Here is a 13,835-nt window from a genome sequence, read left to right as displayed (position 1 = left end):
TTTAAATTATATATGTATATGTATATATATATATGTATGTTTAGAGATAGTTTGGTATATACGCTGAACTTAAAATTTTAACCACCCACAGTTAAAATTGTGTTCTGTCGCATGTTAGGACAGGCTGTCTGTAATCTTGTCTTCTCTTCTTCTTTTTTTGCTTTCTTTTCCTGTTGTTAGAACATACCAGCACATCGAAAACAGCTGGAAAAAGGAAATAAATGTGGCTCTCTCCTTGTTCACTCAGCCCCACCATTTTATAATTTGTCTTTCCAGACGGATCAACAAAAACATTTGATTGGTTCATCTAGCCATTAAACCTTGCGGCCCTGAAATAAATCGCTTTATGCCACATTCCTAACTGTATTTACTCAAAGGTAAGTCTTAATAGTGGAAGTGATGTTATTCGTGGAGGATAAGGTTACCTGTGGCTACTAGCCACGGTGGCTGCGCTCTGCTGTCAAAGGCAGTAGACCTCTTGAATACCTGTTGCTGGGAGAGAGTGTATCTTCCCAGGGGCTTCTGGTTGGCCACTCCGAAGACAGGAGTTTGGACTTTTATTATTATGAATTCAATTTTTATATCGCCAGCTATCAAAAGATCCCAGGGCTATGTCCAACATTAAAAACACGTTACAGAACATCCATGATAAAAACATAAAAAGCATACGTACAGACAGCCTAATAAGTCATCATCACAGTCCCCTCCCACACACTTTCCACAGGCTATAGGTTAATTAATGGCTAAAGGCCTGGGTAAAGAAGAATGTTTTTGTCTGGTGCTTAAAGACATGTAATGATGGCTCTGGGGAGAGTGTTCCACAATCGGGGAGCCACCACAGAAAAGGCCTGGCTCTTGTTGTCACCCTCCGAACTTTTCTAGGATGGGGGACGTAGAGAAGGGCCTCAGATGACATATGCATGGTCCGGGTTGGATCAGCCTTTGGCCTGATCCAGCAGCCAGGCTCTTCTCAGTCGGAAGTAATGTCCCACTCATGTTCGGTAGCAGTGAGTGTGTGTGTGGGGGGGTGTCTATTCACAGACACAGTGTTGCATAGGCTTACAGTCTTTGCTCAGTCCTATATACCACATCTGACAATAAGAAGGTCTCTTTTTTCTCATAACAGGCTTTTAAACTTTGCAGGGCTCTTTACCCCTTTGTTGCAACGGGAGCAACTGAGCCGCTGCCGTCATGGAGAAACGCGACACCTTGATGAGGAAGAGCTTCACTGTGCTGCAGGAAATGAGCAACCGGAAGCAGCGGCAGCAGCAGCAGCAGCAGAACAATCCGGTGTGGACTCCTCCATCTAGCGGCAAAACCATCTCCAGCAAAGCAGGCCAAGCAGTCAGGGAGTACTATGAGAAGCAGGTAGGCAAAGCCTTGATACGAGCAGAATCCTAGCACAAATTTGAAAGGGCCCTGGACGTCATTCAGTCCAGCCCTGCCTGCTCAGTGCATGATGCCGTTAACAGCAGAGGTTGCCGACGCGGTGCTTCCTTTCTCATCTCCTTTGCACCCTCAATTCCTCTCCTTCACCAGGCTAAGGAACAGCTGGCGAGCCCTACAAGGTCTCCCTACACGCCCGAGGTGGAGGAACTGCGGAAATCCTTCCTCATGCGCCCTGGGTGCCCCAGGTACAGCCACAGAGCTACTTCAACATCTCACCTTGGTAAGGCTCAAGAGGAAGAGGCAGTCTCTGTGGGAGGCCAGTGTGGTGTAGTGGGCTGGAGGACAGTTTCCCCCAACCTATGGTCTTCCATCCAGGCATTGCTGGGCTGCAACTCCCATCAGCCCCCAGCCAGCATGGCAAATGGTAAGTAGTGGTGGGAGTTGGGAGTCCAACAACATACAGAAGGCAACAGGTTCCCCCATCCCTGAGCTAGGTGGAGCAATGGGCTGAAGTGTTTTTCTGTAGTGCAGAGATGGGGAAACTCAGCCCAGCATCAAAGGTCGCCCTTCAAGCCCCTCTTTTTGGCCCTTGGGACTCTCTCCAGGCTACATCCTGTTCAGAACCCTACACCCCTGCTGTGTACCTGCATGTGTGCTTTTGCCTGGCTGAGATGCATCATTGTACTCTGCTAACATCTCCTTTCCTTTCCTTTCCCTAGCTAGCAGGACCAGTGGTCAGGGACGATGGGAATTGTAGACCAAAAACAGTTAGAGGCCCAAGTTTGGGAAACTCTGTCCTAGTCCTACACTCTACCCTCGTCAACACACAGGAAGGATAGAGAGAGGTGTGGTGGTGCCTATAGAAACTAGCCTACTGCGAAAGTAAAATTTAAATTCATTGCTCCACTCAGTTTTGCCTCTGGCCCCACCTGCCACTAGCATGTGGCCCCCCAGAAGGTTGCTGAGAAGCAAATGTGGCCCTTGGGATGAAAAAGGTTCCCCACCCTGCTCAGGGGGCTGCACCCAAGCAGGTGAGGTGTGTGCAGTAGCTAGGAGCAAGCAATCATCATAGTACTTTAATGAGCATCTTTCGGTCCATCGTTATCAATCAAGAAGGCATCCTAACTGAACTCAATACATCTTACTTAAACTGTCAGGATGCGGACATGCATTCCAGATAACTGACTTCTGAGCTTGCTAAATGCTGTTGTAACCCTAACCTGCCCCTCTTCTAGAAACTTCTCGCATCCAAAATGTCTCTTCGGGTAGGCATGAGAACCAGTGGTCCTCCAGGATGTTGCTGGACTTCAGTTCCCAGTAGCCTCAACCATCATGTCCAGTGGTCAGGGAAGAGGGGAGTTGTGATCATCCAGCAGCCTGAGAGCTGAAGGTTTTGTTTTGCGCTTTGCTGTACGCTGTCTAAACTGAAAAAGTGGTGCCTTCATTGTTGGCGATTTCCATGGACCGTGTGTGTGAAAGACCCATGTAACCATCACCTTCCTCCTCCTTCTTTTCTTTCTTGCAGGGAATGAGCTAACCAAAGGCCACCTGCCTTGCAACATCAGCACCATAAGTCTGTCCTCCCAGCTCTCCTTGGAAGAGTGGAACATGATATTTCAGAGGCCAGATATCTTTGAGTCAAAGAGCTACCTCCGATGTGAGTGCCTTTGTCTGACTCGCTGGCTCCCACACAGATCCCTCTCCTCCCCTTCCTGCTGCAAACTGGAGTTTACATCTCCGGACTATGTGCACAAAGGGGCATGGGGCAGGCAGCTTTTGTTATGTTTAAACAAAACTGCAGTGCTTTCGTTTCAGCTGCTATAACTCGCCTCTTTTCAGGCAATTGAGCTGGACGATTTCTAGCCTTCTGATGTGGTGCATCCCAGGACAGCCTTCTTTTTATAATGGCAATGTATTAAATGTATCGTTAAAGGGCTCCACCATTGCCCATGGCACCCTGGGTGCTTCCAGACTATTGCTAGACCCGTGTGGGTTTCAATCGCATCCCAGCAGATTCAGGACTAGCGTCGGAGATGATCCATAGCACTAGCTTGACGGTGCCTTTCTCTCCTCCACTCCATTGCCACTGCGCGCACAGATTGTCCGGCCTCATCTACTCAGAGCATGTCTGGGTTGCCTAAGTGGAAAAGTTTCACCGAGGGCTTCACAGGCGGCGCCTACTCAAAAAGCCAAACCCTCAAAGGAAGCAGAGTCCCATGGTACGTCAGTCTGCTGCAAGAAAAGGTAAGGATGTGTCTGTCAAAGCAGCTTGGCAGAGGAAAGGGAGGAGGGAACTGGGCTGTGCAAGGCTTACAGAAAAGCACTGGCGCTGGCCAAGCCCTTGCTGGTACCCTGGATGCTGAGCATGGGGGGGGGGGGACGGGACTCATGTCTGTAGTGGAGTTCTTCAGTAGCCACACTGTTGTGATGTTTAAGGCAACTTTACTTGGTCACAGCAGCAGCCTCTGGGGAGAATGCAAAAGTGGAGCCTGCAAGCCTATGAATTACGCAGGCTTATATAGAGCCATGCCCTCACCTTAGTTTTACAGGTGCATGGAAACTAAGTCCCGTTCTCGGGGAAAGCATGCCTGCCATATTGGAGCCTGCTCTCCATCAGACTGATTTTCTCCTGCACAAACATTAATGCAGCCGGAGTAATAGATCTATCCTTCCGCAGTTACAGGTTTTTATATCATGCGTAGGCTATTTATCAAAGCATATACAGTTCTGTAATTTCCACTACGTGCCCTTCCAGGGAGGCAACACGGAAGTGGGCCTCCCGTGCAGGTCAATGGATCGGAGTAGGTTCAACACCAGGAGAGGCGCTCTGAATGATATAGGGTTCCTGAACTACACGGGCCTTTATAGACCCAAGTCAGCATGATGACTTGGGGCATGGAAAGATCTCTGGCTCCTGGAGATCTTCTGCCTGTCAGAGTAGAAAATACTGGGCTACATCAGTAGTCTTCCTTGTATCTAAGCGTGGCTGACTTCCCTCCCTACCCCATACAACAGTCAAGGGCATCTGTTTTCAACTTGAGGGCCACATTCCCTTGCGGCGAGCTTTCTGCGGGGCCTGCATGCCAGCAGGGGGCATGGCCAGAGGCGAAAAGTAGGCAGGGCAGTGGGTGAAGCTCTTTCCCTTTGCACAGCAGCCTACATTCCAGCAGGGCTTCTATACAGAAGCACCCATTTCTCCATACTCTGCCAAGGCAAGTAAGAGGCATGATCCAAACTCTGGGACACCTTCCAGCCAGGCAGAAACTCTCAAGGAGGGCATAGAGTAGGGCCAGTAAGGGGGAATGGCCGAGGAGTGCTGCAAGGGCCAGGCAGAGTGGCCTGGGTGGCTGCATTTGGCCTGAAGTTCCCTGCCCTTGCCATGTAAGTGGACAAAGTGTTTATTGTAGAACCAGCCTTGCCTGGTGGGGCACCCATGTCATGCAACTGTAGGAAGTGTCTTTGAGGTCTCAACCTAGCTGTTCTCATATCTCTCCCCCGTCCCCCCAGGATACAACTTTGCAAAAGATGGAAGCGGAACTCGTCCGCCTTGCCAACTGCGAAGCGGAGAGCGTTCGGAAGGATGACGTCATCTCCGTCCTCCGGGAAGAGCTGGAAGTGATGCAGATGCAGCTGGACCAAGCCCAGACCCAGCAGGAGGTTGAGCTCCCCCCAGTGGAGGATCCCGCCCAGAAGGTTGGCCCATTCCTTATTTGTTTATTCATTTACTGCCTTTCCGTCCTGCCTTTCCCCCAAGGAGCTGAGATTGGCATATACGTGGTTCTCCCTTGCTCCCCATTTTACTCTCACAACAACCCTGTGTGGTAGGTTAAGCTGAGAGGCTGAGGCTAGCCCAAGGTTAACCAGCAGGCTTCACACCCAAGTGGGGATCCGAACCCAGGTCTCCCAGGTCCTAGTTCGACACATGAACCACTGTTTTTTAAATTTTCATTTCAACAGTTTGCATGCCGCTTAACCACTATAATACAGTAAGACTAAATGAGAGTTAAAACTATGAAATCAACATTCGCTTGGACAACCTGCTAAGATAATCTTTGGGGGGGGGGGGAATTCAGTAAGGACTGGACATTCAACAGGGCTGCCTGACCTCAACTGGAAGGGAGTGCCACAAAAATTGGATCCAAGGCACTGAACACAGAGAGGCTCCTAGTGGCTACGAGCCACGGGGGACCATTGGCAGCTTCCTCATTGTATGGTGTTGGACTAGATAATCCTCATGGCCCCCTCCAACTCTACAATTCTATGATTCTCTGATTCCAGCATTGCGGAGGGTTTGGCTAGATGACTCACAAGGTCCCTTGCAACTCTGTAGTTCTATGAAAAGAAGGATTCTGAATCACATGACACCACATTGGCTGTCTGTGTGTAATTCTGTAAGCCTCTATATGTGCCAGGGGCTCTTACTTTGCAATCTAACTAAAGGGAGAGCAGGGAAAGTGAATGCACAGCCTCTGTGCTAATGGCAAATGCTTGGGGATATGCTTAGTGGATTCGCCCTCAGTGGTGGCTGGTGCCTATAGGGAGGGATTGGTAGGGTGGAAGGCCTGGAGGGCAACAGTAGGTGGCGCCAAAGCCAGTGGCAGGCACAGCCAGAGCCAATGGCAGGCAGAGTCCCTATGCTTTCTATGCTTTGCATCCTCTGTGCCCAGTATTTCCTACAACAGTTCAGAGATAACCTTCCAAGTTCTAGCAGCATTTCTCCAAGTTACTGGAGGGCTGCACCCTCAGTTTCCAGCTTCAGTGCCTTCTGAATCTTTTATCCCTCTCCTTAAAAGGTACCGGAAGAAAAACTTACGCCGCAAGTGAGCGACCCAAACCTGCGCAGGCGAGGTGTCTCTCTGCCGGTCCTTATGCAGAAGAAGAGCATCCCAGAAGAATTCCGGCAGGAATTGGAGCGGTTGAAATTGGAGCTGGCCCAGTCAGATAAAAAGGTGGACTCTAAGATGGCGTTCCTTAGCAAGACGCTGCTGAAGGATCAGAATGAACTGGAGCAGCTGGAGAAAGAGGTGAGCCTAAAGGCCAGTTGGGGAGAAATTTTTCTACACTCGTAGCAAATTCGTTTCCCAAGCTCTGGTGTCCGTAGAGCTGAATTAGCACCATCCACACAAAAGAAGGGAAGTTTCTGCAGGCATGGGGAACACACATAGATTTGCAGAAGTACAAAACATGTATGGGGCTGGGGCAGAACCCTGCCCCCTCCCCAAGCTAGACATGTGGCCCCCAGGATTGCCTACCTGGCCCTTGGGAGTCCCTTTCCCTTGCCACCCTGCCTTTCCCCCAGGCAACAGCAATACCTCAGACTCCAGTGTCTAAACTGACCTGGCTGGCACCCTCCTTATCAGGGTCAAAGTTGGCAGTGGTGAAGTTAGGTGGTTTCAGACTCTGGTCTTAAGGACCCTACTCCTTTAGAAGGTTCAATTCCCAGTGTCTCCAGGTCACCCTGTTGAGCTGCTGCCAGTCAGTGTGTGGAGCAAGCTTCTGGCTTGGTTTAAGAAAGCTTTTATGTGCCTAAGTCATCCTCATCGCTTTGCTTACTTCCAAATGTGGCCAGTCCTGCTGCATTTAACGGGGACCCACCTGCTCACTCTGTGGGGTCCTAGGACCTGCTCCCTAAAGTTGTGCCTCGCTGGTGAGTAAAAGGTCTAATCCAGGCAGGGAAAATGGAGGAAGAAGGGGGAACGTTTGAGTGGAGGAACCTAGCAGAGGCCAGTTACCCCATTTTCCAGTTGTAAATTTGGTTCTGCACATTTCCACAGCAATTTGCACTTTTGAAGGAAAAAAACCCCCCAACAACCCCTAAATTCTCATGAGAATTCATCAGTGTTTTAGTGTGGATTTCTCTTAACATACCTTTTTCTTGGGGGGGGGGTTCCCCAATATAATGCATTTTTGAATGCTGTTTTCAGTAAGGTATGCATTTCTATGCAAATCTTCTCCTTGGGGTGTGCATATTTTGCATGCCTTTCTTGCTTGGAGAGCCACAGCACAAAATTTGGAGAAGTGCAAATTTCAAAGGCTAACTGCGTTCCAGCTCACGTGTTGCTTTGAGAAGTATGAATTGGGTAGTTTCTTGTTAAAACATGAAGAAAATTGGCTTTCTCCCATGCCCTTACTTCGGCATCACAATCTTTCTTTGCGCTCTCTCTGTGCAGTACTCTGAAATACAGGAAAAGGTACGCTCGGAGGGCGAGGAAGAGATACGTGTGGAAAGTGGGTCTTACGAAGAAGTGCATATGGAAGAATCGGACGAGGAGCTCCTTTTTCTCAAGCTTCTCGAGTTCCAGGGGATGAACGACGAGCTGTATGATGAGCTGGAGAAAGTGAAAAACGATTATGACATGGCCACAGGTACCTTTGGAAAGCTGAGATGGTTATATATGGAAACGGGTCGGCTAATATTTTCCTTGGGGAACCAAGAGTCACTCCTTCTGGAGGCAACCTCACATTGTAGGTGCTGATTGAAATGGAACTAAGGTGAGGCCAGTGAGAAACAAGAGGGAGTTGTGAGCATGCTCAGTGGAACCCTGAGGTTAGTTGAAATGCAAAACAGTCATTTTGGAATCCTAAGCGGGTGACCTCCTCAAGAGCCCAATGAGAGCTGAGCGTGCCCAGCAACCATGGATTGCTGAGTGTCAGTTGGAAAAAGAAAAGAAAACCAGGGCATGGGGAATGGAATGGCGTTTCCTGGGATTGGGCATGGTAGCCCATTGGAAAAAGAAAAGAAAACCAGGGCACGGGGAATGGAATGGAGTTTTCTGGGAGTGGGATTGGTTGTCCATTGGACAAGAGCATGCCTGCAAGAAGGCGAAAACGAAACAGCAACATTGGTTTGCAGGTGCCTCTCTTGTTAATTCAGAGGGTTCATGCTAGTGGAGAAAGTTTTGGGAAGGGGTGGGTGAGAAATGGAGAGACTTTCTGGTGATCCATAGTGGATGGCCTCGATCACATTCATGGGCTTTTCTCTTGATTCCCTAGGCGCTATATCTTCCTTGCAAAGGCAGCTGTCCTTTGAGGCATCCCAGCTCCGGAAAGCTCACGCAGAACGAGAATTATTGCAGAAGGAGCTGAGGGAGCGGGGAGCTCAGCTGGAAGCCATGTCTAATAAAGTATGTTGATGGAGGGTGGTCACACAGTTCTGCTGGGTTTGGATTGCGGGGAAGGCTGAGAATTCTTATAATTTTTAAAGGCGTGCTCTGAAACAGCTGAATGCATGAGATGGTGAGGAGGGGGCCGTTTCTCAGTGGTTGAGCACCTTATTTCTGTAAGGAAGGTCTCCACTTCAGGACACTTTTAAAGATGTAGAGAATTCAAATTAATTTGATGTGTATTCGTTACAAATTAAGAATCGAATGGAGAGCAACTATAGAGTGGGAATGATTAGGTTTTTATATACACAGATGGAGGGAAATGAAGGTTTTGTTTCAGAAATAAAAATTAACGGGTTAATGTGGATTGATAAACGGATGAGCAATCCTCACTTGATAACATTGGAAATGTTAACTAATGTACAAGCAGGAATTGACAAATGGATGGACAAGGACAAAAAGGGAAATGATTATGAAATATAAGAGATAATTATGAAATATTAGCAGCAATAAGGGATAATTATAGACACATCTGGAAAGTGTGGTTTTTTTTTGGAAAAAGTTGTATTAAAGTTGCTTAATTTGTTATGAGTTCGTGAAAAATTTGGAAAACCGATAAAAATTAATTGGCAAAAAAAGGGTATCCAATTTAATTCCCGCCATCTCCAGATAAGGATTTGGGAAAAAACCCTCTCTGGTTCCCTAGACAGCCACTGGCATTCATTGGAACCAATACTGAGCTAGTTGACTCACCATAAGATAGCTTCCTAGGTCCCTGAGAGGGCTAAGAGAATGGATTGCCCCCTCCACATGTTTCTAGCAGGTTTGCTGCTCAGATCCTCATTGCCTTATGGTGAGAATGCAGGGATGTGGCTGGCTGGAGGTCCACGTGGCACTTGGAGGAAGTTGCCATGGCTCAGTGGTAGACCATCTGCTTTGCATGCAGAAGGTCACTTGGGTTCAATCCCCAGCATCTCTAGGCAGTGCTGGAAACGTCCCCAGCCCAAGATCCTGCAGAGCTGCTGGCGGTCGGGAGTAGACATAAGGACATACCAAGAGCCCTGCTCTTGGATCAGACCAGTGGCCCATCCAGTTCTCACCGTGGCCAAGAGCACAAGAGCCCCCTTCCCTTCTGTGGCTTCCAGCAATTGGTGTTCACTAGCATTACTGCCTCCCAACTTACAGAGGCAGAGCACAGCCATTGTGGCTAGACTCCATGAATTTGTCCAATCCTAAAGGATTGATTGGTGACCATCACTACCTCCTGTGGGAGCAAGTTCTGCAGTTTAAGTAACCCAAGCAATACTGAGTTAGATGCAGCCATGCTCCGGCTCAGTCTAAGGAAGCTTCCTATATTCTTACGGGCTGTACCTTCCAGCTGGGATTTCCGCCGGGCCACGAACATACTAAATGGCGTTGTACTGGGGGAGCCCTTTATCATGCTTGCCTTTTTATTTTAGTTTAGCAACTTGAGAGAGGAGAGGAAGCACGAAGAAATGATGGGCTCCATCGAGAGAGAGAATTACAAACTCAGGCAGGTGAGTTGCTGCTCCCTGCCAGTAGGGAGGGCGAATATCTCAGTTTTGGTTTCTCCCGTTTTTCTGGTCTTAAACTTCGATTCTCTACATTTCCACATCAGTTTGCAATTTTTTGTGTCGCAGGGGCAGGGGAGTCCTCATAAAATTCCTCAGCATTTCTGTTTGAATTTCTCCTAATGTGCATGTTATCGCATGCATTTCTCCCTAATTTAACGCATTTTAAAATTAAATTCCCCCTAATATATGCATTTGTATACGCACTTAGCGTATGCATTTTCCCTACACATTACTTGGCTGGGGAACTGTACTGGAAAATTTGGGGAAGTGTGAATTTCAGTGGTGCTTCTCGTTTCAGAAAGTGCAAATCAGGTGACTTTGCCTCTAAATGCAAACTGAATCCACAAAGCAGGTTCCTAAGTTCTAATTGTGGGTCTCCCGTGGGCATCAGTGTGTTTGCCAGTACCTCCTAAGACACCTGCAAAAAGAAACCAAGCTTTTTCTGCTCCATTCCTGTTTCTACTGTCTCAGCCTCTCTTACATTCAAGCCATTATTCTGTTTTGTATTCTGCTTTATTTATTACTACATTTCTATCTCACCTGTCCTCCAAGGGGCCCAAGGTGCTGTATACGTGTCTCCCTCTCTCCACTTTATCCTCACAACAGCCCTTTGAGGTAGGTTAGGCATGAGAGATAATGATTGGCCCAAGCTGTTCCCCAACAGCAGCCGTCTTGTGATATGCCTTGCCCCCAAAGCAGCCGTTTTGTGACCAGAACTCAATGTCTCCCTTTGCCCTCTTCCCTCACATTTCAATTACTGCTGCGTGCAGTGTTTGGCCGGAGAAAAATTCGGCGCAGTGTGCATTTTCAAAGGATAGCTGCATTTCGATTTGTTTTATTAGTCCGGGAACTGCAAATTAGGTAGTTTCCCATTAGAAAGCAAACGGAATCAAAACCTCCATCCTTACTCTTAGTTCTTTCCTTCTCCTCTCCTGCCACGCAGGACCTCACTGATCTGGAATCCAAACTAACTGACAAGAGCCAGATGATCGACGACTTGCAGAGCAACGTCAACCGTCTCCAGGCCGAGCTGTACCTGAATCAGCACCACGTTGGGAACCAGCTGAGCCGGCAGAATGATCTGCAGAGTCAGCTGGAGATATTGCAGCGGGCAGAGCAGCAAACCAGAGTCACTCTGGAAAGTATCAGTGCCAGGGTAATCTTCTGCACAGATCGCACGGCTTCTTCAACCACTGCTATTAATTATTGCTATTATGTCATTGTGGTTACCATTATAAACATTTGGATTTCTTACCGTCCCTTCACCACAGCAGTGCAAAAATACGCCGCTAAAATCAGTTAAAACAGGCAGGGCCGTTGGTCCATCTACTGTAGCCAAGTATTGTGTACACCAGGGCTTCCCAAACTTGGGTCTCCAGCTTTTTTTGAACTACAGTCCCCATCATCTCTGACCACTGGTCTTGCTAGCAAGGGATGATGGGAGCTGTAGTCCAAAAACAGCTTGGGAAACCCTGGTCTACGTTGACTGGCAGAGGCTCTCCAGGAGTTTTGTGCCCAGTGCAACCTGCCAGGGATTGAACCCAAGACCTTCCGTGTTTAATGCATACTTGCATGCTTACATGCATATATGCGCATGTAATGTTATGAAAGTACGTTTATGTCTACACGCAGGCCCAAACTCTTTTAACTAGTACCTCGGCAACAGAACTGAATTCTGTTGGCCTGAAAAATGGCAGCTCCCAGAGTCTGGTGGTTGGTGCCCATTGGGGCTGGCAGGGAGGCCCAAGAGTAGGTGGCATCAGAGCCAGTGACAGGTTCAGCCACTGCCAATGACAAGCAGAGCCAGTTCTAGTTTTGGCTGCATCCTCCTTCCTGCTAAGTTCCACAAGGGCAATGTTAGGGCTAAGGAGAAGGAATTTGACAGCCAGGGTCATCCACAGGGCTGGTTGTAAGCAAGAAAGAAGTCAGGCGGGGGGGGGGGGGAAGGTGGCGGCTGCGTATTGTGGGGCTGTACCCCGTTTGCCCTGCTTCCACTTCGCAGAGTTCCTTGGGGTAAGCCATGCTATTTTAAATGGATAAAAATCTGAATTTAAGTTTCTAGAGCTCTTTGAGAGATGGAAACAAATAAAAAAAATGAAAATGGCATGAAACATTGCTCTCGCAAATCAGTGACCGAGAATCCTGGCCGCTTCCGGAATGTCCCTGTTTCAGGGGTGCGATTCAGTTGCATGCTGGGAAATCCAGATTGTGCAACTCAGGTGGATTTGTGCAATAAACCCACTTCCAAGAAAACCAGACCTTTTGCTGTAAGGAAAGTGACAGGGATATCCACTGGAGAGTAGGGGTTAAGAACTGTTTGGTGCAGTGTTGTTCAACCTTCTTCCTGCTCAGAATCTTTGTGCACATGTATCAGGACGAATGTAAACAGGTTGCCTTGGAGCGACCTCTGCCTCACTGCATTAGCTTTGATTCTAAGGAATGACATTCTCTAATTTTTGAACTAAGGCACTGTCCACTTCATTCCCCCCCCCCTTCTTATCACTGAAAGTTTGAAAGGTTTCGGAGCAGAATCATCCAGGCAACTTACAGCACCCCTGGCACCAAGTCTCCCCAGGCTGAAATCACAGACGACGAAGTTTTAGAGTCCTTGCAGGTAAAGGCAACCATGTGGAAGTCAGATTGTCCACTGTGGCTGTGATGCAGAAGCGGGATGGGGGAATGGAATAGCTGCCTCCATTTCTAACAGAAAGCTCCTCTGTGGATCTGTCTTCCAGAAAATAATAACAGACCGTCTAGACTTTTACCAGTTGCTGAAACAGAAAGGGGTGAAAGTCCCAGCTCTGGGTGCCTCCGAACCGCCCCCTCCAGTCCCTACCTCTAAGAAAAAGAGTTCCAGCAGATAGAGATTTGAAAGCTAAAGTCTCTCTCTTCACATTCTTTCCTAAATGGGGCTTCATCCATTCTTGGTCATCTTTTATAATTCCTTTTCCTGACTCCAATTAAATGATTGCACTTAATGTTTAGTTTTTCTCTCTGACCCACTTGCCGCTTCCTCTTATTCTGCAAGAAACCTGCTCCTACTAGTGGTGTAAGATGCTAATAATTTGCATTACCACCAAAGCAGTCATGTCATATCGTCGCAATACATGTATAGCTTGAAGACTCAACAGGAGCAACTACTTCCAAAAACATGATACTTATTTTAATTTTATTGCTAGGGGCCTCGTACCTCGTGTTGCGCAGGAATTCTAAGACACTCACACACAAATCAGTGCAGTTTTTAAATCAGTGGTTGAAATCAGTGCAGGGTTCAGTCTGCCATTGTGATTCCAAATGGTGTCTGGCTGTATCCAGACGTGGACGAAAACTTGCTCCTTGATCTCAGGAACCATTGTGCCAAATTTGTGACAATATCTTAAGAGGTGGCTAAATGAACAGACAAGCAACTTTCCAAAATATATAGCAGTCTGCATTCATGGCAATAAATTCTGTAAGTTTTAACTGTGCATCAGTCTGACGCAAGTGTAAAAATTGCTCAGGAATAACCGTTCAGATGAGATATATTTATAGGGTTGTATCCAGTTAAATCCTAATCAGAGCAGACCCACTGAAACGAATGGATCTAAGTTAGTCATATCAATTAATTTCAGTGAGTCTACTCTGAGTAGGACTAACGTTGGGTACCACCCTTGATATTGATAGGATAAATATCGATAGGAGGCCAGGTCATTCATTATCTGTGTTCAGTAAGGCATGAATAAATGCACATTTGCTCTATTACGTGACA

The 13,835-nt window shown here is 47.7% G+C and overlaps 1 protein-coding gene across 1 annotated transcript; it reads left to right on the top strand.

The window, feature by feature from the left end:
* The first annotated feature begins 167 nt into the window (after positions 1-167).
* CCDC27 (coiled-coil domain containing 27) lies at positions 168-13,071 on the top strand. The gene is made up of 13 exons (XM_033156436.1): positions 168-377; positions 1,144-1,368; positions 1,540-1,669; positions 2,915-3,046; positions 3,488-3,633; positions 4,897-5,082; positions 6,183-6,413; positions 7,560-7,755; positions 8,383-8,513; positions 9,953-10,030; positions 11,031-11,243; positions 12,597-12,701; positions 12,823-13,071. The coding sequence occupies exons 2-13, from the start codon at positions 1,192-1,194 to the stop codon at positions 12,949-12,951; spliced, it is 1,854 nt and encodes a 617-aa protein (XP_033012327.1). The 5' UTR covers positions 168-377; positions 1,144-1,191; the 3' UTR covers positions 12,952-13,071.
* Positions 13,072-13,835: the final 764 nt, after the last annotated feature.

Source organism: Lacerta agilis, chromosome 8 (assembly GCF_009819535.1).
Source record: "Lacerta agilis isolate rLacAgi1 chromosome 8, rLacAgi1.pri, whole genome shotgun sequence".
Taxonomy (NCBI): domain Eukaryota; kingdom Metazoa; phylum Chordata; class Lepidosauria; order Squamata; family Lacertidae; genus Lacerta; species Lacerta agilis.
This window is presented reverse-complemented; position numbering and strand designations above follow the sequence as displayed.

Excerpts from the sequence above, each read along its gene's own strand:
- CCDC27 (XM_033156436.1), top strand. The coding sequence starts at position 1,192 with ATGGAGAAACGCGACACCTTGATGAGGAAGAGCTTCACTGTGCTGCAG. Across the intron at positions 11,244-12,596 it reads TGGAAAGTATCAGTGCCAGG|TTTGAAAGGTTTCGGAGCAG; the intron begins GTAATCTTCTGC and ends TATCACTGAAAG. Across the intron at positions 12,702-12,822 it reads AAGTTTTAGAGTCCTTGCAG|AAAATAATAACAGACCGTCT; the intron begins GTAAAGGCAACC and ends TCTGTCTTCCAG.